Here is a 24,037-nt window from a genome sequence, read left to right as displayed (position 1 = left end):
GGGGGGGGGGCTTTTACGTGGCCTCTTGTAATAATTGAAGACCTGAATATAAGAACGACCCAAGTCCAATTTTTGGCCAAATTCAGTTTGACATGGAAAATTGTAGCTTATGCATGGACTCATCTTGTGTATAAATGATAAATCCTAATTACCCCCGGAAGTGCCTGAAATAAATGAGTTAAATCTTATATGAATGTAAGAATGAAGGACTTGGGTCATTCTTACGTTCATATCATAGCGCCCTCTCTCGTCCTCTCATCTCTATAGCAGACTATCATGTATATGAATCATAGAACGACCCAAGTCCATATGAATCAAAGAACGACCCAAGTCCATCACACAAAATGGCCTCTCCACAATTAATGTAAATGTTAATTGTCATAATAATATATGTTCTAATTTGTATATGCAATGTTGCCTTCCCATCACATATATTATTATATTATATTATTGGACAAATAAAAAAGATATGAAGTTTTTTTTACGTTTACTCGAAATGGTCTTCCATGGACTTGGGTCGTTCTTATATTCATATACTCAATTGTTTCTACGTCAGGTGTGAGATTCGTGTACTCATTCCACGGGTCACACATGCATGGCTCATCATATGAGTATGTCATAGATGAGTATGGGAGCATACGGCGCAGAGGGAGAAATTGTTTGTGTTTCCATTAACAATGCAATTTGCAAATTGTATAATTGTATTCGAGTTCGCCAGTGAGTGTATCGGGGTGTTTGTGTATTTTCCACATCCTTCTCTCCATCCTTATCTCTTTTTTTCTCTCTCTCTGTGGTGTTATATGCCTCTTTTCGTTCAATTTTCACAGCGTAGTATCATACCTTTTGTTATATCACAGTTTTAGGTCTCTAGAAAAAGTTCATTTCGTTTTCGGATTAACGATCCTTTGAATACCTTCGACAAAGAAAATGAAAGAAAACAGTATCAATCAAATCCTGTCAAGAATGATGGGTAGAGTTTATTTCTGACAGATCTAAACAAACAAATAAGTATTTTCAATTATTAACAATAGCTTTCCCACTTTCCTCACATGTTGTTTTTTGTGCATCATCCACATATTTGTTGGTGTTATTCAATTCAACTTCACATTTTTTTCTGCATATGCATGCATTCCGAATTGACAGAAGAGATGTCCTCGTCTACATATTCGTGTAGTAAATGTTAATCCGCATCGACTTCCCTTCAATGGTATACCAGTACCGCCATCAGTGAGCCTTCTGTAAGACAGGCGTCTCGTAATTTCATGATTGCAAAGAATGTGTTTGCCTTAGCAGGAATCCTTTTGTGTCGCAGATCCTCCTTCCCTTTCACAAGAAATGTACCATGGACGAGTTTTCCTATAACAGTGTGATCACCCAAGAAAACGTCCGGAAATGCCTCTTTAATGTCGATGGTGCATGACAATAGAGATTGTTATCTTGACGGCAGATTTTATTGATGTTTACCAAATGTCATAATAGATTTAATATGAAAATATAGAGAATTTCAAAGTGAAAAAAATCACCAATGGGAGAAATATCATCAATTACATTGTCAAAACTGACAATCACAGTGAATATCTCTATACTTTACAACAACAGTGAAAGGTTTGCATTCGGCAGTAATTTTGGAGTTCACCACGTGCAGAACCCTCATGAATTTTCAAATGCATGTTGTTGCATTGACTGCTAGCATTCTTTTATTTTTTAAGTAAAGTGAGATATAAAACACCTCAAAATGAATGGGAAAGAATGACAAAATACTATAATGATGTGAAAGAAACAGGGAAATTATATTCTTACAGAAAGGCAATCTGTATTATACCTAGGAGAGTAGACTAGAATTCCTTCGGGCTCTGCGATGCGCTTTGATTGACACTGGTGCTCAACCAATGGAATTTCGAGATTTGATAACAGACAACTGTCTTTCCACGCCCGGTTCCACGCCTCTATACGGAGGTTTCTTACTAGACGTATTTTTAGTCGACTAGACTTCCACAACGTCGCGCCCTCTATTGACTGGCAATCAAGGACTGATTTAGGCTAAAAAATACGTCGCCTGCTAGACTAGGGAGTTGCCTGCGAGGTGCTGCTCAAAACTTGGCTGCGGGTAAGTCGGACTTGCGTGCGCACCTCCGGGCAACTACGGGCGAGATAATTTTCCTGCGTGCTGGAAAAACCTTACTCGCAACAAGCCCGCGTAGCTTGCCCGGAAAGGTGTGACACGGCCTTTAGGCTGGCGAACTCATTCGGTGGGGATAAAAACCAACTGCACTTACAATTTGTTTTTGTGATGATTGTGGAGGAGCAAAAAGTTACCAAAATGTGCCGTCAATGTCCTGCACATTTCGGTCATTTACCAAAATGTGCAATTTACCAAAGTGTGCCGTACCATACCCCTCGAATTTAATAGACCCATCAATATTTAATTTCATTTCCATCCTCTGGAGGATTTTGAAATTAGAACGAACTATGCAATGAAATGCATGTGGACTGATATTGATATATGATACCCTTTAGGGTATCATATTAAGGGTGTCGCTTAATCATGCAGTCAACAATAAATTGAGTTTGTGTTGATGCCTTCTTTGCCATCCCTTCACCTTCCACGTAGGTACCGCTCCAGGTCCAATTATCTTCGGGCTGGTGATCGACCAAGCCTGTATCCTGTGGGACATTTCATTGTGCGACGGGGCCGGAGCATGTTTAGTGTACGACAACGCTTCCTTCGCCAATTCACTCCTTACCTTCCTCCTGAGCTTCAAGGCCGTGAGCATCATTGTTTTCTTCATTACCATCCGCTCTTACAAGCCAGTCGAGGCCGAAAATAAAGCCGGCGACATTTACAAGCCCAAACACAAGCCTGAGATTCAATAGATCTCTAATCAACTTACACACGGAACATGCATTTCCATATAAATCCAGATGTTACATTGTGACAATATCTCGAGATCGCATTCAATTTCATTTGATAAACCGTGTCCGCTTTGGACTACTGAACATAATGTCAGAATTTCAGAGCCTGGGTATTTGTTCCAAGTTCATTGTGTCACTGCCGGCAACCAGCGATAGTTGTCGCTGCTCAGAATATAGTACTAGCAGATGACGTGTTCGATTCCCACTGGTTGCTATTTCCGACATGTTTGTCAGCAGTTATAATCTTACAAATACATTTGTACAGTGTGAAGCAAATGATTCAAGTCTTTCATAGCAATATACCAGGTATCACATATACAGCATAATCCCAAATTATCAACGTACTGTAATCTATGTAGATATAAACTTGGGGAAAATTATTCGATCTTGTCAGGATTCATTGTTAAACGAGTACCATGTGTATTAGTAGTTCCAAACGTGTTTTAGACGTAAAATCGTGATTTTTTTAATCACCAATTCACACAGCGATTTTACACATGAACGAGGATTTATTTTTTAACAGGCACTATCTAACTTATGTATTGTATCAAACGTGTTTTGCATGTAAAATCGTGAATTTGTTGTTATCCTGTCAATTATATAATGGATTCTTGTTTCTCTGAAAAGCAAATGATGATTTAGCAATTTAGCCAACCCAGTTCCGTGTCTGGCGAAGCTAATTTTCGTTACAAGCACCTTTATTTTCCTTTACTCAGTGTCTGGTGACTTGGTTTGCAACGATAGCTCATATATTTCATTTCAAAAATGTGCAACATAAAGCGACGAGTTTAATGAATTGTTTGTCAAAATGTTTGTCAAAATATACATCAGCAGTTATGATCTTACAAATACATTTGTACAGTGTGAAGCAAATGATTCAAGTCTTTCATAGCAATATACCAGGTATCACATATACAGCATAATCCCAAATTATCAATGTACTGTAATCTATGTAGATATAAACTTGGGAAAATTATTCGATCTTGTCAGGATTCATTGTTAAACGAGAACCATGTGTATTAGTAGTTCCAAACGTGTTTTAGACGTAAAATCGTGATTTTTTTTAATCACCAATTCACACAGCGATTTTACACATGAACGAAGATTTTTTTTTTAACAGGCACTATCTAACTTATGTATTGTATCAAACGTGTTTTGCATGTAAAATCGTGAATTTGTTGTTATCCTATCAATTATATAATGGATTCTTGTTTCTCTGAAAAGCAAATGATGATTTAGCAATTTAGCCAACCCAGTTCCGTGTCTGGCGAAGCTAATTTTCGTTACAAGCACACTGAGGTCAAAGTTTGCATACTTCCGACTCCTTTTCTAGAGGGTTCATATCCACAAAAGAAAAAAACCTGAACCGAGGAGTCAAAAAAAATCTCAACACATTCCTGAAAGTGTTTTTGTGTTACAAAGCCATAACTTTCATTTTCCTTTACTCAGTGTCTGGTGACTTGGTTTGCAATGATAGCTCATATATTTCATTTCAGAAATGTGCAACATAAAGCGACGAGTTTAATGAATTTCAGTTTTATTCACCTCTAAAAGTCTCCAATGCGTGTACCTTCGTATTTTTCTAATTCTTCTCTGCAATTAAAAAGCACGAAAATCCGACTCAGTTGTAGAAGTACCTAGAGTCATGACAATTTTTCATTTCAGTCTTGAAGTAGAGGAATTTATCAAATTTAAAGTCCATTCATTCTCAAAAATTTATTTAGTCTTCTTTAGGCTTCTTTAGAGTGAAAGCACGGAAACTCAAAAAGATCTTCCAATGATTGTCGAAGATTGACGCGACAATAGTACTGAACAACCTTACATTAATTAAACTAGCAACTAGTAGAACTATCCACCAAATTTGAGTTACATTCTTCTCTAACATCAAGTGTTGAATATCCTCCGTATATTTATGTAGCCCAAATGGCTACTAGCACATATAATAAAGAATAGAATAGGATAGAAAGTTAAAGAAAACAGAAGCATAACGGGTGTTTTCCGAGTCACCCTGTGACGTCAATATGAATCAGTCTTTTCTTCTTTTTGAAGTTTATGAAACCCTTTATTTCGCTTCCAGCTAGACTTCCTTTTTTTAGTCAATTCTCCTCTCCCAAGAAAAGTTATTTGTCTTAGGAATTTATGAGTTGGCTACTTTCCCTGCTAGTGGTCAGTTCCCTGTACTCTCCATCCCCAAAGCCCCAATCCACGGTAATGCGGGAATGACGTGTTTTTGCCCTCTGATCCCTAAACATGAATGACCCTCTGGGCTGAAAGGTCGCTCTCCTGCCAGAATTTCTCTTTTATTTTAATGCTTTTTATTGGAGTGGTTCAGACAGAAATTCCAAAGACAAATTCAGGGACAACGACCCAGAACAATGATGACGATAACGTTGGACGTCCTAAGGACACTAGTATTCATTTGGTTTATCATTTTGTTATCCAAGAAACAATAAAGTCTTGACCAGTGGTTACAGAGAAGGAAATAAAGAAACTAAAAAACGGTGGGCGAGTTAATCAGAAATTAAGATGAATCATAGAAAATGGAGTTTCACGGAAAAGATATCTGATCAATAGGAAATAAATTTCCAGTGAAGATCACACCCCGAAGTAAGATTTAGCCAATGAAATACTTTTAGGGAAAGAATACCAATAGTAAATTTGTTATAAAAGACAAAGTTTGAGCAAATAGAGGAGTGAGAGAAGTTGGAGTTGCAAGCACGATGGGAGCGGCTTCACACTATGTAGTGAAGCAAAGGCTGCAGAATATTTTAGAAGTTTGAGGAGAAAGCAGAACAGGTTATGAGAGAGAGAGAGATACGTGATTAGAGAGACCGGAAGATAGAGAAGGGGCAAGAATAGTTGGAGACCACAGAGATAGAGTCAGGAGATCCCCTTCCTTGTACATCGTTCTCCCCTCCATATTAATCAACTATACTCTATCGACACTGTAAATGTGACGAGGATCTTAGTTGGACTGCCCAGGAGTTAATGAGTTACCCGGTGAACAACGACAAGTCGAGAAACGGTACATCACGACAAGACAGAACTTTGGTTTACACTAATCTTGGGTGTAATGAACTCCAAATAGTCAACTGGTGTCATCGGAGATGTCGAAGCGCCCTGTCAGACTGATACAAAGTGGACAGTGATGGTGATGACGCGCTTACTGAGGCAGTGGAAGCAGACCGGTTAACAGACGTCCCAGCCCCTTGGACGAGCTCGACATGCAGGCGAGAACCTCATCCCGCGACCATGCAGACGTCGAGATAAGTGGCCACACCCATAAACATCATTTCTCCCTACCAACCAAATCCCTCCCCTTCCTATAGCGTAAGATGGTACATCTGAAGTAATGGTCTCCAAAGGTGTAAAAGAGTTAAAGCGATGAGTGATGTGTTCCATTGTGTAGTAAGAAAAGAAATTTGTTCGTAATCAAGTCTCTATTTCAGACCTACGGGAAGGCAGGTCGTTGAATAAATATGTTGTTAGCAGCATTGACATTATCCATGTAAATTCTATCCTTCTCCCGCATTTTATATTCACTATTGTTGTGAAACAATATTCAGTCTCTTTTCTAACTTCTGGAATTTTGATGATGTTTGGTGTCTATGTGATTACCTAATCACCGACCAGTACGGAGAGAAGCTAACAGACCAGACCAACATTTATCCGCCTCTGTACAACATTGGTCGCCCCTTGAGACAATTTGGGGTTTGGGGAGTCTAGACTTACTTTCCAATAAAAGCGCCGAAGTCACTTTAAATGTATAAAGTCTTCAAACTTTCTTGTGCAAGGTTGACGAAATAATTCGTTTGCTAATCGTGAAGCAATTTTCCATTACAGAAATGTGCAACATAGAGCGACGAAGTAGATAAATTTACCTAGTTTGAGCGTCATTCGTCTCGGAAAGTCATTTAGTCTCGAATACCACCTTAATACTAACCGATTCGTTTTTTTTTTTGCAATGAAAGAAAGAAAACTGCGTGGCCACGATTACATCATATAAAAAATGGGCTATTTCGGGAATATATCCCCTATTGGCCAGGGTCAAACCTTGGTAATCAAAAGATATCAGTTATGTCAATTATAGCAATATGAATCTGCCAATAGGGGATAAGAGCAAGAACTACAAGCGATATTCCTCTATTATGGAAAATACACAAATTTCCAAACACATCCCAAAAATAGGCCGTTTTGGGCATTTATCCCCTATTTCCCAGGTTCAAACCAGAGTTATTAAGAAATATGACTTGTTTGATTCCAATTATACCAATATAAACCTAGCCAAAAAGGGAAAACAGCTTTTTCTACTAACATATACAACGCAAGTTCAAAAAATATCGATTTTTTTTATGTATATCGCAAAATGGGCCCTTTTGGGAGTTTATCCCCTATTGACCATCGTCAAACCTTGGATACCACCAGATATGAGTATTATTATGTCAATTATACCAATATGGCACTTTCCAAAAGGGGGCAGCAGCGACATCAAAAAGCGATTTTCCTCTATTATGGAAATTCAGAAATGTCCGAATATTTCACAAAATAAGCCCTTTTGGGCAATTATCCCCTATTGGCAAGGTTCAAACCTTGGTTATCAACAGAAATGAGATATTTAATGACAATTATACTTATATAAACCTGGCCGATAGGGCAAAACCCCTTTTTCTGCTAACACATATTACGCAAGTACAAAGAATATCGATATGTTCATGTATATTACAAAATAGGCCCATAGGCCCTATTGGGCCTTGTTCCCTCATTTTACAGATTCAAACCTTTCTTATCGACAGATATGAGTTATTTGATGTCAATAACACCTATCTAAACCTGGCCGATAGGGGTAAACAGCTTTTTGTACATACAACTCAAGCACAAAGAATATCGATATTTTCATGTATAATGGATGTGCCCTTTCGGGCATTTATCCCCTATTGGCGAGGGTCAAATCTTTGTTATCATATTTGTATATCAGTTATGTTATTTTTTTTTCCAACTTTATTTTCCCAATTTACATGCTGCTTCATATACCAAATACATGCATAATAATGAATAGTACATTATGGAAAAAACAACACAGAAAACTATGGTATAAGAGCTTGCCATTTGCTCACATGAAAATCTAGACGATTCTTTTTCATGCTATGATATATTTTCAAACGGACTTAGAGTTGGAATGATATTTTTGATTTTACAAGAAAATATAAAATATTTTGCATAATAGATAATTGTATTCACGAAATGTCCTCTTTCAACATTCTTCTTCAAGAATATCAGTTGCATCGGTTGAGATGCCATTGTTAGCAGATAATCGAGAAATACACTTCTGTTGAAAATTTCTCTTTTCCAAATTAAAAAAATACTTAGTATTACGTTCACCTTCAGCAATCCATTTGGCTTTGGTGCGGACAATTATACCACGCACGACTTCTTCCTGTAATTCTTCATATTCCCTTTCTTTCCTTTTAAGATCATTCAATAACACATTGTTATCTTTCAAATTATCTATATTACGCAATTTATTAATTTCTGATTCTAATTTACTCAATCTTTTCTGACGAACACTTTTATTTTCTTTTGAAATTTGAATACACTTTTGTCTTTCTTCATATTTCAAATATTCCCAAGTCTTTATTGGGTTCGAATCTTTGTTTTCAGTCAAAACTAAATCTACTACACTTTGTATATTTTCCACGTTTCTTCCGAATATGTGGCAAAATACTCCCTTTTATCCCCTATTGGCAAGGTTCATGCCTTGGTTATCAACAGATATGAGGTATTTGATGACAATCATACCTATATGAACCTGGCCAATAGGGGAAAACAGCTTTTTCTACTAACACACATAACTCAAGTACAAAGGATATCGATATTTTCATGTATATCACAAAATGGGCCCTTTTGGGCATTTATGCCCTATTGGCCAGGGTCATACCTTCGTTATCAACAGATATGAGTTATATCAAGTCAATTATACTAATATGAAACTGGTCATTACTAGATAACAGCAGCATCTATAAGCGATATTCGTCTATTATGGAAAATACACGAATTTTCAAATACATCCCAAAATAGGCCCTTTTTGGCATTTATTTACTACTCGCCAGGGTCAAACCTTTTTTATTAATAGGTATGATTTATTTGATGTCAATTATAACAATTTAGACCTGGCCAATAGGGGAAAATAGCCTTTTCTACTTAATAATAATAATAATAATAATAATAATAATAATAGTGGCTACTTGTATAGCGCACAGGTCCACTTTTCAGTGCTCATGGCGCTTCAATAATGAAAAGATATCATATATTTACATGCATATACATATGCAAATATTTCAACAAAGAAGAAAATGGTAAACAGAAGCAAATATATATACCAAATAAAGAATACAACATATACCAATTAAAAACACAATATTGATCCAATATTAATGACATACAGCAATTAAAGTCCTCAGTATGAAAGGAACAGATAAGTTTTAAGTTTGGATTTGAATGACTCTATAGATGACAGTTCCCTTAACTGAAGAGGTAACTGATTCCACAATTTTGGTCCCATAACGGGAAAAGCACGATCACCATACCCGTGTTTTACTCTGGGTGTTTGGAGTAAGAATGCATCTGATGATGAACGTAGCCTTTGTGTCGGATTGTATTTTTTAACAGAATTATTTATGTATATTGGGGAAAAAGAATGAACTGAATGATGTACTAATAACAGAATCTTGAAAATAATCCTTTTTTCTACAGGTAACCAATGTAAGGAACGGAGAATTGGTGACATGGAATCAAACTTATTAGTAAAAGTTAACAATCGGGCAGCAGAATTTTGCAACCGTTGAAGTTTTGTGACATCTTTTTTGGAAAGATTACACAACAATGAATTCGAAAAATCCAACCGAGAAGAAATCAAAGCATGAATAGGTATCTCAGCTGCAGATTTAGACAAATATTTCCTTATAAAACTTAAATTACGCAACTGATATCGAACATTCCGCTGAATATGAGTTACATGACTTCGAAATGACATTTCCTGATCAAATATGACACCTAAATTACGGGCTGTTTTCGACGGAAGTGCTACCGATGTTGACATGACATGACTGATAATCAACTTTGTTTAACATATGCTTTGATCCCAATAACAAAAACTCAGATTTATCATCATTTATTTTAAAGATAAAAAGTTTTGGTACCTCAAAAGTTTCCCTGAATTTCCTTGTCTTGGTTTGCTTTTCACGTTAAAGTACGTTGTCTGTGAGAATTAGTCGCCCCAAAGTGCTCTCATGTCTTAGTAATTATGCAATAATGGTTTCGTACCAGAGCCGTCGCCGTACGGCGTCGATAAGTATTGTACGAAACCACTGACTGCAACCAGCAGCGTGCAGCCCATTGCACGCATAGCTAACTGCGATCAGCAGCCCCATACGCATAGCGTAATGGGGCTTCGCATTGTAGCATTCAGGATCATGACAGACTTAGTATCGCGGGTAAATGTCAACTTAAAATCCAAAAATTTCTTCGATTTGAAGACTTACCAATTAAGTTGAAGTATTGAAAAACAGGCTTCGAACAACGTTTGGTTCTGCCAATAGTCCCTTTCTTTTCGAATTGATGACTGAATTGATGACTGAAAGGACCTTGCGAGAGCTACATACACTGACTACTACGGCCAGCACATGCGCACACAAACATCTTATCCGTTGATGGATTTGGAATGTGTTCACATGCACTGGCTGTAGTATTCAGTGTATGTAGAGCTCTCCCAAGGTCCTCTCGACCGAGTCACATTCAGTCATCAATTCGAACAGAAAGGGACTATAGGCAGAACCAAACGTTGCCCGAAGCCTGTTTTCAATACTTCACCTTAATTGGTAAGTCTTCAAATTGAAAATTTTTTGGGATTTTAAGTTGACATTTATCCTGCGATACTAAATCTGTCATGATCCTGAATGCTACAATGCGAAGCCCGATTACGCTATGCGTATGGGGCTGCTGGTCGCAGTTAATTGCATGATTACTAAGACATGAGAGCACTTTGGGGCGAGTAAGTCTCACAGTATTAGTTACATGAAAGGTACTTTAACCTGAAACACAAACTAAGACAAGGAAATTCAAGGAAACTTTTGAGGTACCAATACTTTTTATCATCTTTAAGGCCATTGGATGTAAGCCAGATTTTCAGGTATTGCAAACATGCTTCGAGTTTTGCAATGGCGGATGACAATGAAGACACAGTGGGTTTAAAAGACAAATAAAGTTGTATAATCATCCGCATAATAATGATAACTAATACAATGCTTGCGAAATACTTCACTAATTGGTTGCATATACAGAGAAAAAAGCAGCGGGCCTCCAACAGAACCTTGAGGTACAGAACCTTGAGGTACACACAAGAGGTAGAATCACCAATTCTGACATAATGAGATCGATCACATAAGTAGGATATAAACCAGTCAAGAACAGTTCTTTTGATGCCCAAATATCTCAATCGTTGAATCAGAATAGCATGATCGACTGTGTCAAAAGCTTAGCTCATATCAAGCATGATAAGAGCAGTGATGTTACCACTATCTAATTCTCTGAACACAATATCTGATAAGTTAACTAACAGTGTTTCTACACTATGACCAGGCTTGTACGCAGATTGAAATGAATCAAGCAATTCATTATCTTGCAGATACATTGTCAATTGTGAGAAAACAACCTTTTCAAGCAATTTACTCAAATAAGGTAAATTTGAAATTGGGCGGTAATTTTTTAGACACTCCTGATCTAAGCCTGCTTTTTTCAAAGTTGGATGAATAACTGCTTTTTTACACACCTGTGGAACTACACCTAATCTCACGCTAGCATTTATGATTCTTGTGATAACGGGTGCTAAAACTCTGCCACACTTCTTAACCAAATCTGTTGGGATGATTTGTTAGGTGAGTTCTTAATAAGCTTTTCTATCTCATTAACAGTGACAGACTGAAACTCACTCAATTCTGACTTGACTTCACATACAATGTCATTTGGCTGTTCACAACGAGTTGGGAGACTCCGTTGGATTGCCACAATTCTATCAATGAAATATTGATTAAAACAATTGGCTAACTCAGCTTGATCACCATGAGTGAGGTGTTCTGGTAAACAGATCGCTGTTTTAAGTAAAGTAAAGTATTACCAACTTTGTACAATTTCTTTGTATCTTTCCCACAATCCGTAACCTTTTTTGAACGATATTGTAACTAAGCATCTTAATCAAAGCATTTACATATCGCCGTTGTGCATGATACATCTGCTTGTAAATCTCCAGTTTTGTAGACCTTGACTTCCTTTCTGTCTACGAAGCAGTTTTGCTTGAGCTATTTCTGGGGTATACCATTCCGTATTGGGGTGTATTGTGACCTTGATTCGTTTCTCAGGTGCCAACTTATCAAGGGTGGCAGTGAGTAAGGTGTTATACAAATTCACTTCATCATCAACATTATTAACTTGAGATTCAGCTGATAAAAGAGACTTAACATGAGTATCAGCAACAAACTCTTGTGGGTTCACAGATTTCAAATTCCGTGTCACAACAAATGTTTTTTTGATATAACGTTTAGGAAGGTTCAATTCACACATTATTGCTGAATGATCTGATATACCTTCCACAACACCGGTATTACAAAGTTGTACAGTGTTACCTTTATGAGTTATAAGCAGATCTAATACATGGCCTCGATTATGAGTTGGCTCATTAATATGTTGAATCATATTAAAGGCTGACAATAATTCAGAGAACAACTTCGAATTCGAAGTTAATGAGTCCACAGGTATATTGAAATCACCTGCAATCAACAAGTCAGACTTACACATATAACTCCAAATACATCCCGAAATAGGCCGTTTTGAGCATTTATCCCCTATTTGCCAGCTTCAAACCATGGTTATAAAAATATGACGATGATTAATATTAATATGATGTCAATTAATTTTATCAATATATACCTGGCCAATAGGGGAAAACAGCTTTTTTTACTAACACATATAACTCAAGTACAAAGAATATCGATATTTTCATGTATACAACGAAATGGGCCCTTTCGGGCCTTTATCCCCTATTGACCATCGTCAAACCTTGAATACCAACAGGTATGAGTAATATTATGTCAATTATACCAATATGGCGCTTTCGAAAAGGAGGTACCAGCGACATCAATAAGCGATTTTTCTCTATCATTGAAAATTCTGAAATTTCCGAATATTTCCCAAAGTAGGCCCTTTGGGGCATTTGTCCCCTATTGGCAAGGTTCAAAACTTGGTTATCAACAGATATGAGGAATTTGATGACAATTATTCCCATATAAACCTGGTTGATAGGGAAAACAGCTTTTTCTACTAACACATGTAACTCAAGCACAAAGAATATCGATATTTTCATGTATATCACAAAATGGGCACTTTCAGGTATTTATCCCCTATTGGCCAGGTTCAAACCTTGGTTATGAACACATATGAGTGATATTATATCAATTACAGCAATATAAAACTGGCCAATAGGGGATAACAGCAACATCTATAAGCGATATTCCTCTTTTATGGAAAATACACACATTTTCAAATACATCCCAAAATAGGCCCTTTTGGGCATTTATGCCCTACTAGCCAGGGTCAAGCCTTTTTTATTAACAGGTATGTTTAATTCAATGTCAATTATAACAATTTAAACCTTGCGAATAGGGGAAAACAGCTTTTTCTACTAACACATATAACTCAAGTACAAAGAATATCGATATTTTCATGTTTATCACAAAATAGGTTCTATTGGACCTTGTTCCCCTATTGGCCAGGTTCAAACATTTGTTATTAACAGAATGGGACTTTTTTTTATGTCAATATCAACTATCAAAACCTGGCCAATAGGGGAAAACAGCCCTTTCTACGAACACCTATAACTCTAGCACAAAGAATATCGATATTTTCATGTATATCACAAAATGGGCACTTTCAGGCATTTATCCACTATTGGCCATGGTCAAACCTTGGTTATCAACACATATGAGTGATATTATATCAATTATACCAATATAAAACTGGCCAACAGCAGCATGTATAAGCGTTATTCGTCTATTATGGAAAATACACGAATTTCCAAATACATCCAAAAATAGACTCTTGGGCATTTATTCCTTACTTGCCAGGTCAAACCTTTTTTTTAACAGGTATGATATATTTGATGTCAATTATAACAATTTAAACCTGGCCAATAGGGGAAAACAGCTTTTTCTACTAACACATGTAACTCAATTACAAAGAATATCGATATTTTCATCTATATCACAAAATGGGCCCTTTCGGCCCTTTATCCCCTATTGGCCATCGTCAAACCTAGGATACTAAGAGATATGAGTAATATTATGATAATTATATAAATATGGCACTGGCCAAAAGGTGATAGCAGCGACACCAATAAGCTATTCTTCTCTATTATGAATACACAAATTTCCGAAAATATCGCATAATTTTCCCTTTTGGGCAGTTATCCCCTATTGGCTAGGTTCAAACCTTGGTTATCAACAGATATAAGGTATTTGATGACGATTATACCTATACGCTGTATAAACCTGGCCAATAGGGGAAAACAGCTTTTTCTTTTAACACATTCAGCTCAAGTACAAAGAATGTCGATATTTTCATGCACATCCAAACATGGCCCCTTTCGGAAATTTATCCCCTATTGGAAAGGGTCATGCCTTGCTTATCAACAGATATGAGTTATGTCAATTATACCTATATGAAACTGGCCAATAGGGGATAGCAGCATCAACTACAAGCGACATTCCCCTATTATGGAAAATACAGAAATTTCCAAACACATCCCGAAATAGGTAGTTTTGGCCATTTATCCCCTATTTGCCCGTTTCAAACAATGGTTATAACAAAATATAACTTATTTGATGCTAATTATACCTATAAAAACCTGGCCAATAGGGGAAAACAGCTTTTTCTACTAACACATATAACTCAAAACTTGTACAAAGGATATCGATATTTTCATGTATATCACAAAATGGGCTCTGTTGGGCATTTATGCCTTATTGGCCAGGGTCAAACCTTCGTTTTAAACAGATATGAGTTATATTATGTCAATTATACCAATATGGCGCTTTCCAAACGGAGGTACCAGCGACATCATTACGCGATTTTCCTCTATTATTCAAAATTCAGAAATTTCCCAATATTTCCCAAAATAGGCTCTTTTGGGCATTTATCAACTATCGGTAAGGTTCAAAACTTGGTTATCAACAGATATGAGGTATTTGATGACAATTATTCCTATATAAATTTGGTCAATAGGGAAAACAGCTTTTTCTACTAGCACATATAACTCAAGCGCATCCCCAAGTAGGCCATTTTGGGCATTTATCCCCTATTTGCAAGGTTCAAAACCATGGTTTTTAAAAGCTATGACTTATTTGATGTCAATTATACCAATATAAACCTGGCCCATGGGACGTGTGTACAATCCTGGACAACCCGAGCAATCTGGTGCAGCTGGCCCAGTAACATGCTCCAGATGCCTTGAATCAGGACACCATGTATCAAGCTGCCTCAACGCGGTGAAATGCCAACTCTGTAAAACCGCTGGCCACAAAAGGAACGAGTTTCCACAGAACCCGGCATTACGCAGTCATGTAGCAACGCCCGACGCCTCACCATCGCGACAATCTACGGCATGTGAGAACTCCAGAAGTAGCGGTCCAACCAACACACCCCATCGAGACTGCGAGTCAAAGCACCAAGACGCGACAAACTCGTCTCGCCGATTTCATCACGAAGCTTGTGCAACAACCATTGCAGACCAACGATCCCGAAAGATCTAAGGCCATCAATCTTCGATCACCGACAAGAACGCGATCAGCCTCATGTAGTGCAGGAGCATCTGGCACGGCATGTGAAGCAACATATCGCACGCGATCACAGGCAAAGGTCAGTGAAAGCACGCCGCGTGATGACGAAAAGAGTACAGCAAACGGATGGAGAATGTGATGATGAAACATGCAGTATCTACACGAACAGCGACAATGATGATTCTACGTTATCCCCGGAGACTCCTCCTTTGAAGGCTGCTGGGAAAACAAAGGGATATAAGAAAAGGAAAAGGAAACCAACGAAGAAGCAGAAGTGAGTAAGTTATTTGATCGTGATTGATTTAGAAGACAGGAAATTTCAGCGATGGAGTGTTTCCATTTCGTCTCTTTAAATGTAAGAGGAATATGTGATACATTCAAACGGAAGAAAATATTCTTATGGTTGAAACGTCAAAAATGTGATATAGCTTTCTTGCAAGAAACATGTTTATCAGGAGAATTAGCAAAAGTTATTTCAAATGAATGGAAAGGTTTCCGAATATACGATCATGGAACAAAACACTCAAAAGGTGTAGCTGTTTTAATCAGAAACAATCTTCCAATTGACGTCATAGAGACACATTCCAAAGGTGACGGTCAAGCCATTGCGTTAACATTTGTATGCTATGATTCTGTTTATTTCTGCCTAAATGTATACGCAGAAAAAGAGCCGTTTTATGCATCATTATACAACTGGGTGAAAAATATCAAAAAACCAAGTGAAATCATGACTGGAACTGTGTACAAAATAAAAAGTCAGATACAAACGGAATGTCTTACATATATTTACCAAAAATATATTTTTTTAAATATCAGCAATGTCATAATTTGATAGATGTGTGGAGAAAACAAATTCCCGGAGAGGAGGCAATTTACGTGGAGACATCTGTCACTCAGTATATGCTCACGTCTTTATTATTGGCTAGTCTCCAGGGTATACACTCCGTATGTACACTCCTTAGATATCAAACCAGTGTTAAAATATGATCACAATGCGGTGACAATGAAGTTTCCGGTGACAACAAAAAAGAGAGGAAGGGTTTCTGGAAATTGAATGATTCATTGCTTAAAGATGAAAGATATAAACAAGGTATAAAAAATGTTATTCAAAAGGTTAAAATGGAGTGTGATAAATTTGATGCTCAGTTAAAATAGGAAATATGTAAGATAAACATAAAAGAATACAGTATTTAAATATGCTCAGATGCATATTTAAATTGTCACAAAAGAAGAAGAAATATATCAGGAGCATCGAAGAAGAATATATAAGAATGAGTATGAGTGTTAATGAAGACCAAAATATTGATGATTTAGATAAGATTAATCGTTTAAAGTATGAGATAGATAGATAGTATGAATATCAATGTGATCAATGTGCATATCAAGGGTAAGGTGGCTTGAGTCAGGAGAGAAGTCATCTAGATATTTTTACCAGCTTGAAAAAGTACAGGGTAAGAAAAAAAGCAATAAATTGTATTAAAATAGATGGTAAGATTTTCAGAGAAGATGAAGAGATTTTGGAAAAAATACATGATTTTTATAGTAATCTTTACGGAACAGATGATTCCAAGTCTGATATTAAAGACTACACTCGTTATTTAGATTTTAATGTATTGAGTGAGGAAGATGCAAACATCTGCGAGGGGAAACTCACAGAAAATGAATACTGGTTTGCACTCAAATCTATGCATTTGAATAAGTCACCTGGCAGTGACGGTCTTAGTGTAGAATTTTACAGATGTTTCTGGGAAGACCTGAAACAGATGGTAATAGACAGCTTGAATCAGGGATATGAAAAAAAAGAATTGTCTGTTTCTCAAAGTCAAGCCATTCTAACACTCTTGCATAAAAAAGGTAATAAGAACATATTAGATAATTGGCGACCAATTTCGTTGCTTAATATAGATTATAAGTTGGCGTTTTGACAATTAGATTGAAAAAAAATAATTCATTGTTTTATATCCGAGGATCAATATGGTTTTAGAAAAAATCGTTCTGCATCAGAGTGTATACGGACAGTTCATGATGTAATTGATTATTGTCAATGTACTGAAGCACCAGCTATCATCATGTCATTGGATTTCAAGAAAGGCTTTGATACTATTAATTAATTTTTTGTTTGGTTTGTTGAAGGAACTAAGATTCAAATAATCCTTCATTAGACGGATCAAAACGTTGTACAGTAATGCTAATGGTAGAGAAATGAATTATGGTTGGATTTCTGAAGAATTTTTTATCAAAAGAGGTGTGCGACAAGGATGTCCGTTATCAGCTCTTTTGTTTATCATTGTCGCAGAAATTTTAGCAGCAAAAATAAAGCAGAATGTTAAAATAAAAGGTATTTCAGTACCTAATATCGAATCAGAAAATGAGTATAAAGATATTCGAATTATTCAATTTGCTGACGATACTACAATTTTAGTTGATTCTGTTGATTCCTTTACAGAAGTAATGAAAGAAGTAGAATTTTTTGGTGAAAATGCTGGCCCAAAAATCAATTGGTCAAAATCTTAGTTTATGAGACTGAATTTAGATATTCAAACTATTGGAGAATTAAATCTCACAGAAGACGCCATAAAATGTCTCGGTATATATGTTGGGAAATGTTATAAAGAAGTAGAAAACCTGAACTGGGAAGGTAAAACAGGGAAAATAAAAAATACACTAGATTTATGCAGAATGAGAAATTTGACATTGTATGGAAAGGACCATTATCAAACAATTAGTTACATCTCAATTAGTATACACAGCTACAGCAGTACCTGTGCCTTTAAAAATAATTAGGTCAGTAAATAGATTATTGTATTCTTTTTTTATGGAATTCTAAACGGGAAAAGGTAAAACGCACCGTATGCTGCAACCCAGAAACAGGAGGAGGACTTAAAATGGTCGATTTGCTTTCAAAATGTTTATCTCCGCTTATCATGGATTAAGAAGTATTTTTCTGGGGAACAAATGTCATGGAAGATTTTGTCCAATTTTGATTTTATCCAATATTGAAATATTGGATAAAATCAGTGTACAGAAAACGTCAGCTAAACATTATTATAGATTATTTTTGCATAAGAAAAAAACAAGAACCTTCATGTTTATACCTCTGGCAAGGTTATTTGAATTTACCCTGTGATTTTTATTAGAAAAATGTATTGCGATATAAATTTCATCAGATTAATGATAACAGAATAGAACAATTTAATTTCAAGCTTCCTCATCGAATACTGCCCAGTAAAGACAATTTGTTTAAATGGGAAATTTTGAATGATAATTTGTGTACTACATGTAATTGTAAAGAAACCACTTGTCATTTCTTGCTGAAATGCAAAGAAATCAAAATGTATTGGAAGTGGTTTCGGTTTTAATGCGAAATATTTTTGATCTTGTAATAGATATCAATGAAAAAGTCATTATCCTCGGATATGATATAGGTAACAAAAAGATGAAATTAGTAAACCTTTTTTTGAATTATACCCAATTCATTGTCTACAGGAATTATGTCCGAGAACGCAATGAAAGAAACAAATGTTTGTTCAATGTACACCATTTAGTAGAAGATTTGAAAGCCGAATTAAGATTTTATATCAGTTTGAAATGCAACCAAACAAAGATTCGATGATATCGGATTAAGAAAAATACGCAATTATTTTCGGTTGGTATCATTGATGTACCCATTGATTATTTTTTTCCTGTCATAATGATTATGTTGAACGCCTTTTGGATACTTGCAGATAAAGTGATTGTAAATATGCTAAGTTATGTGGAAAAATAAAGTACTACCTCGGATGAGGAAAATAGAAAAAAAAAAAGAAACTCCGGGGGAGCGGAGGGGCGAGCACCGCCTTCACTTCGGCAGCTTGCAGGCCGTCGAACCAAAGTGCGTTTCTGGCCACGCTGGACCGGAAGGCAGCCTGCTTCAACCACCTCCACCCCTTCTTCTTGTGCCTACAGCCAGCTTGTTTTTCTCCCTGTCGTCCATTTTCCCTCATTTTTTTTTTCTTTCAGCAGCAGGAAAGCTGAAATGACCTGACCAATTGATTGCTAGGGGACACACCACGGACATGCCAAACATCGACGCCTTCCCTCCGTCTTCTCGTTGTTTCAAGGCGTGGGCTTTCCAGCGGAACGCTTGGTGCTTCGCCCGCCGGAACTCTGGGGGAGCTTCCTGTTCAACACAGCTGTCTTTTTGGGAGCCCTGTTTTCATGTTTCTTCTCTGGCAATCCGGTGGCGGAATGGTGCCCGATTCGACTTCAACATTCACTCCTCGTGGTCCGATTCGTCGCTAGCAATCCAGCGGAACTCTGCGAGCCTCGACCTCCAGACCTCCGGGGAGGAGACTGAAAACCGTCTCTCCCGCCGGAACTCCGGGGAACTAACGTTGCAAACGCCATCGTTTTTTCGGGAACACTACACTTAAGCACCAGCTTCTCTTTTGGCAACTCCTGTGCCGTAATGGTAAAGATTTGATATTTCAGCTAAATGCGTCGTGGCCTGAATCAATTTTGTTACCTTGTCGCCTTTTCGGCACTCTTCTGTTGTATTCAATTTTGAGTGGTGCATTTGCTTAATGCTTTTAAAGCAAAGTAAGTATGAACAAAGAAAAATATGAAATGACTGATATAAACTTTGAAATGTTAAGTTCAAATCGAACCACGAGGAGACGAAACTCTGTTGTCTGTGCTCTGTCTTTGTTCTTTTTGTTGCTCGTCTTTTCTCTCTCTCTCTGCGTTGTGTGTGTATGTGTTTGTGTCTTTATTTCAAAGGAAACAAATCATTTAATGCTTGTGACCGTTTGCCATCAATTCTTATAATGACGCAATTCACAACAACTCAACGAGAAAAATTCCGCAAAGACAAGAAAATAGTGATTCGTGATATTACAAATAACTTTAACTTTTCTTTGGGGTGGAGCAGAGTGCACGAAGAGGCGAACTCCTATCTGTTATCTTCCAGCTTAATCCCCTGAGTTATGGCGAACGAGGCTCCCAGATTTCCACTGAATTGCTAGCACGAGGAGATAAACATCTAATGTCTGTGTTCTTTTTTTGTTCTTGTTGCTCTTCTTTACTCTGTGTGTGAGTGTGTGTGTGTGTGTGTGCGCGTGTACGTGTGCGTGCGGTGTGTGTGGATGCCTGTCTGTGTTCGTGTGGGAGCGTTGAAGTCGAATCAGGCACAATTACGGCACCGGAGTGGCCAGAAGAAACGCTGGCGCTTAAGTGTCTCCGAAACAACAGCGCTTACACCCTTAGCTCCCCTGTAGTTCCGGCGGGATAGACGGTTAATTTCCCGCTGAAAAGTCGACGGGGTAGAGCAGAGTGCACGAAGAATCATTTAATGCTTGTGACCTTTTTGATATCAATTCTTATAATGACGCAATTCACAAGAACTCTAAGAAAAACTCCGGAAGACAAGAAAATAGTGATTCCTGATATTACAAATAATTTTAACTTTTCTTGACTTTAAGCATCAAAATAGTCAATTTGGCTCATCTTTTGTTAATGTTGCCAAACGAAATCAAACAATCAGTCTGTGTAATGAGTCTCTACATACCTTGTATACAAAATTAAGCTACTTTCGTTAAAGCAGTTTAAATTGACGTAACAATAAGTAGCTAAATTGTTTCAAATCATCAAATTAACACTAGTACACTTGGGTGAAAAGCAACAAAGATTTTTGTCTTTTAATCAATTTAAATTGCTTAACTTGTCTCTCGTTTCATATTACTGTAATAACGTTAATAAATTCTGTCAATACATCTTTAAAGCGACAAAGCGTTTGTAACCTCAAAATTCATTAAATTTGTCGAAAGACCGATGTTCTTTTTCATTTCCAATAACGAAGGGATTTCATGAACTTATCTCAAACATCTTAGTTACTGTTAACCGATGATTTCATCAACATGCTACAAAATCAGAACTTGACATTGCACCGAATTCATGATATATCAGGTTTCCCTATTCAATAGAATTCTGTGACTTTTTACCCGACTAGAAAGAGTTAAGCCCTAGCAAAGTTGGTAGCAGTCAATTTCATAGTTTTCTTTATTCATTTAAAGTGAATTGTTCATTCTTACTTTGCTGTAAAAGTATCAAGCAAATGCACCACTCAAACTTCAAAATAACAGAAGAGTGCCGAAAAGGCGACAAAGGTGACGAAATCGATTCTGGCCACCATATATTAAGTCGAATATCGGGCACCATTACGGAAGCGGAGTGGCCAGAAGAGAAGCTAGCGCTTAAGCGTCCACGAAAAAAGAATGGAACGTTGCAACGTTAAATCCCTGGAGTTCCGGCAGAATAGACGGTTAACCTCCCGCTGATCGTCGACGGGGTGGACGAAGAGGCGAACTCCCATCTGTTATCTTCCAGCTTAATCCGCTGAGTTCTGGCGAGCGAGGCTCCCAGATTTCCACTGAATTGCTAGCACGAGGAGATAAACCTCTAATGTCTGTGTTCTGTTTTTGTTCTTGTTGCTCTTCTCTAATCTGTGTGTGAGTGTGTGTGTGTGTGTGTGTGTGTGCGCGCGCGTGTGCGTGTGCGCGCGGTATGTGTGGATGCCTGTCTGTGTTAGTGTGGGAGCGTTGAAGTCGAATCGGACACAATTACGGGACCAGAGTGGCCAGAAGAAAAGCTGGCGCTGAAGTGCCTCCGAAACAACGGCGCTTACACCCTTAGCTCCCCTGGAGTTCCGGCGGGATAGACGGTTAATTTCCCGCTGAAAAGTCGACGGGGTGGAGCAGAGTGCACGAAGAATCATTTAATGCTTGTGACCTTTTTGATATCAATTCTCATAATGACGCAATTCACAAGAACTCGAAGAAAAACTCCGGAAGACAAGAAAATATTGATTCCTGATATTACAAATAACTTTAACTTTTCTTGACTTTAAACATCAAAATAGTCAATTTGGCTCAGCTTTTGTTAATGTTGCCAAACGAAATCAAACAATCAGTCTGTGTAATGAGTCTCTACATACCTTGTATACAAAATTAAGCTATTTTCTTCAAAGCAGTTTAAATTGACGTAACAATAACTAGTTTAATTGTTTCAAATCGTCAAATTAACACTAGTACACTTGGGTGAAAAGCAACAAAGATTTTTGTCTTTTAATCAATTTACATTGGTTAACTTGTCTCTCGTTTCATATTACTGTAATAACGTTAATCAATTCTGTCAATACATCTTTAAAGCGACAAAGCGTTTGTAAGCTCAAAATTCATTAAATTTGCCGAAAGACCGATGTTCTTTTTCATTTCCAATAACGAAGGGATTTCCTGAACTTATCTCAAACATTTTAGTTATTGTTAACCGATGATCCCCTGAGTTCTGGCGAGCGAGGCTCCCAGATTTCCACTGAATTGCTAGCACGAGGAGATAAACCTCTAATGTCTGTGTTCTGTTTTTGTTCTTGTTGCTCTTCTTTACTCTGTGTGTGAGTGTGTGTGTGTGTGTGTGTGTGCGCGTGTGCGTGTGCGCGCGGTGTGTGTGGATGCCTGTCTATGTTCGTGTGGGAGCGTTGAAGTCGAATCGGAAACAATTACGGCACCAGAGTGGCCAGAAGAAAAGCTGGCGCTTAAGCGCCTCCGAAACAACGGCGCTTACACCCTTAGCTCCCCTGGAGTTCCGGCGGGATAGACGGTTAATTTCCCGCTGAAAAATCGACGGGGTGAAGCAGAGTGCACGAAGAATCATTTAATACTTGTGACCTTTTTGATATCAATTCTCATAATGACGCAATTCACAAGAACTCTAAGAACAACTCCGGAAGACAAGAAAATAGTGATTCCTGATATTACAAATACCTGTAACTTTTCTTAACTTTAAACATCAAAATAGTCAATTTGGCTCAGCTTTTGTTAATGTTGCCAAACGAAATCAAACAGTCTGTGTAAAGAGTCTCTACATACCTTCTATACAAAATTAAGCTATTTTCTTCAAAGCAGTTTAAATTGACGTAACAATAAGAAGTTAAATTGTTTCAAATCATCAAATTAACACTAGTACACTTCGGTGAAAAGCAACAAAGATTTTTGTCTTTTAATCAATTTACATTGGTTAACTTGTCTCTCGTTTCATATTACTGTAATAACGTTAATCAATTTTGTCAATACATCTTTAAAGCAACAAAGCGTTTGTAAACTCAAAATTTATCAAATTTGTCGAAAGACTGCTGTTCTTTTTCATTTCAAATAACGAACTTATCTCAAACATTTTAGTTATTGTTAACCGATGATTTCATCAACATGGTA

The 24,037-nt window shown here is 37.2% G+C and overlaps 1 protein-coding gene across 1 annotated transcript in view; it reads left to right on the top strand.

Moving 5' to 3' along the window:
* LOC139730309 (solute carrier organic anion transporter family member 4A1-like) overlaps positions 1-3,140 on the top strand; it is a 232,162-nt gene extending 229,022 nt beyond the window's left edge. Inside the window, exon 11 of the mRNA XM_071641184.1 lies at positions 2,612-3,140. Within this exon, the coding sequence (XP_071497285.1) occupies positions 2,612-2,874 (263 nt within the window). The 3' untranslated portion in view covers positions 2,875-3,140. The remainder of the gene's footprint in view (positions 1-2,611) is intronic.
* The last annotated feature ends 20,897 nt before the right edge of the window (positions 3,141-24,037 follow it).

This window comes from Diadema antillarum, unplaced genomic scaffold (assembly GCF_040938485.1).
Source record: "Diadema antillarum isolate AM-2024a unplaced genomic scaffold, OU_Dant_1.0 seq00000301_RagTag, whole genome shotgun sequence".
In the NCBI taxonomy this organism is placed as follows: Eukaryota; Metazoa; Echinodermata; class Echinoidea; order Diadematoida; family Diadematidae; genus Diadema; species Diadema antillarum.
The sequence above is the reverse complement of the archived record's forward strand: the minus strand, read 5'-3'. Positions and strand labels throughout refer to the sequence as shown.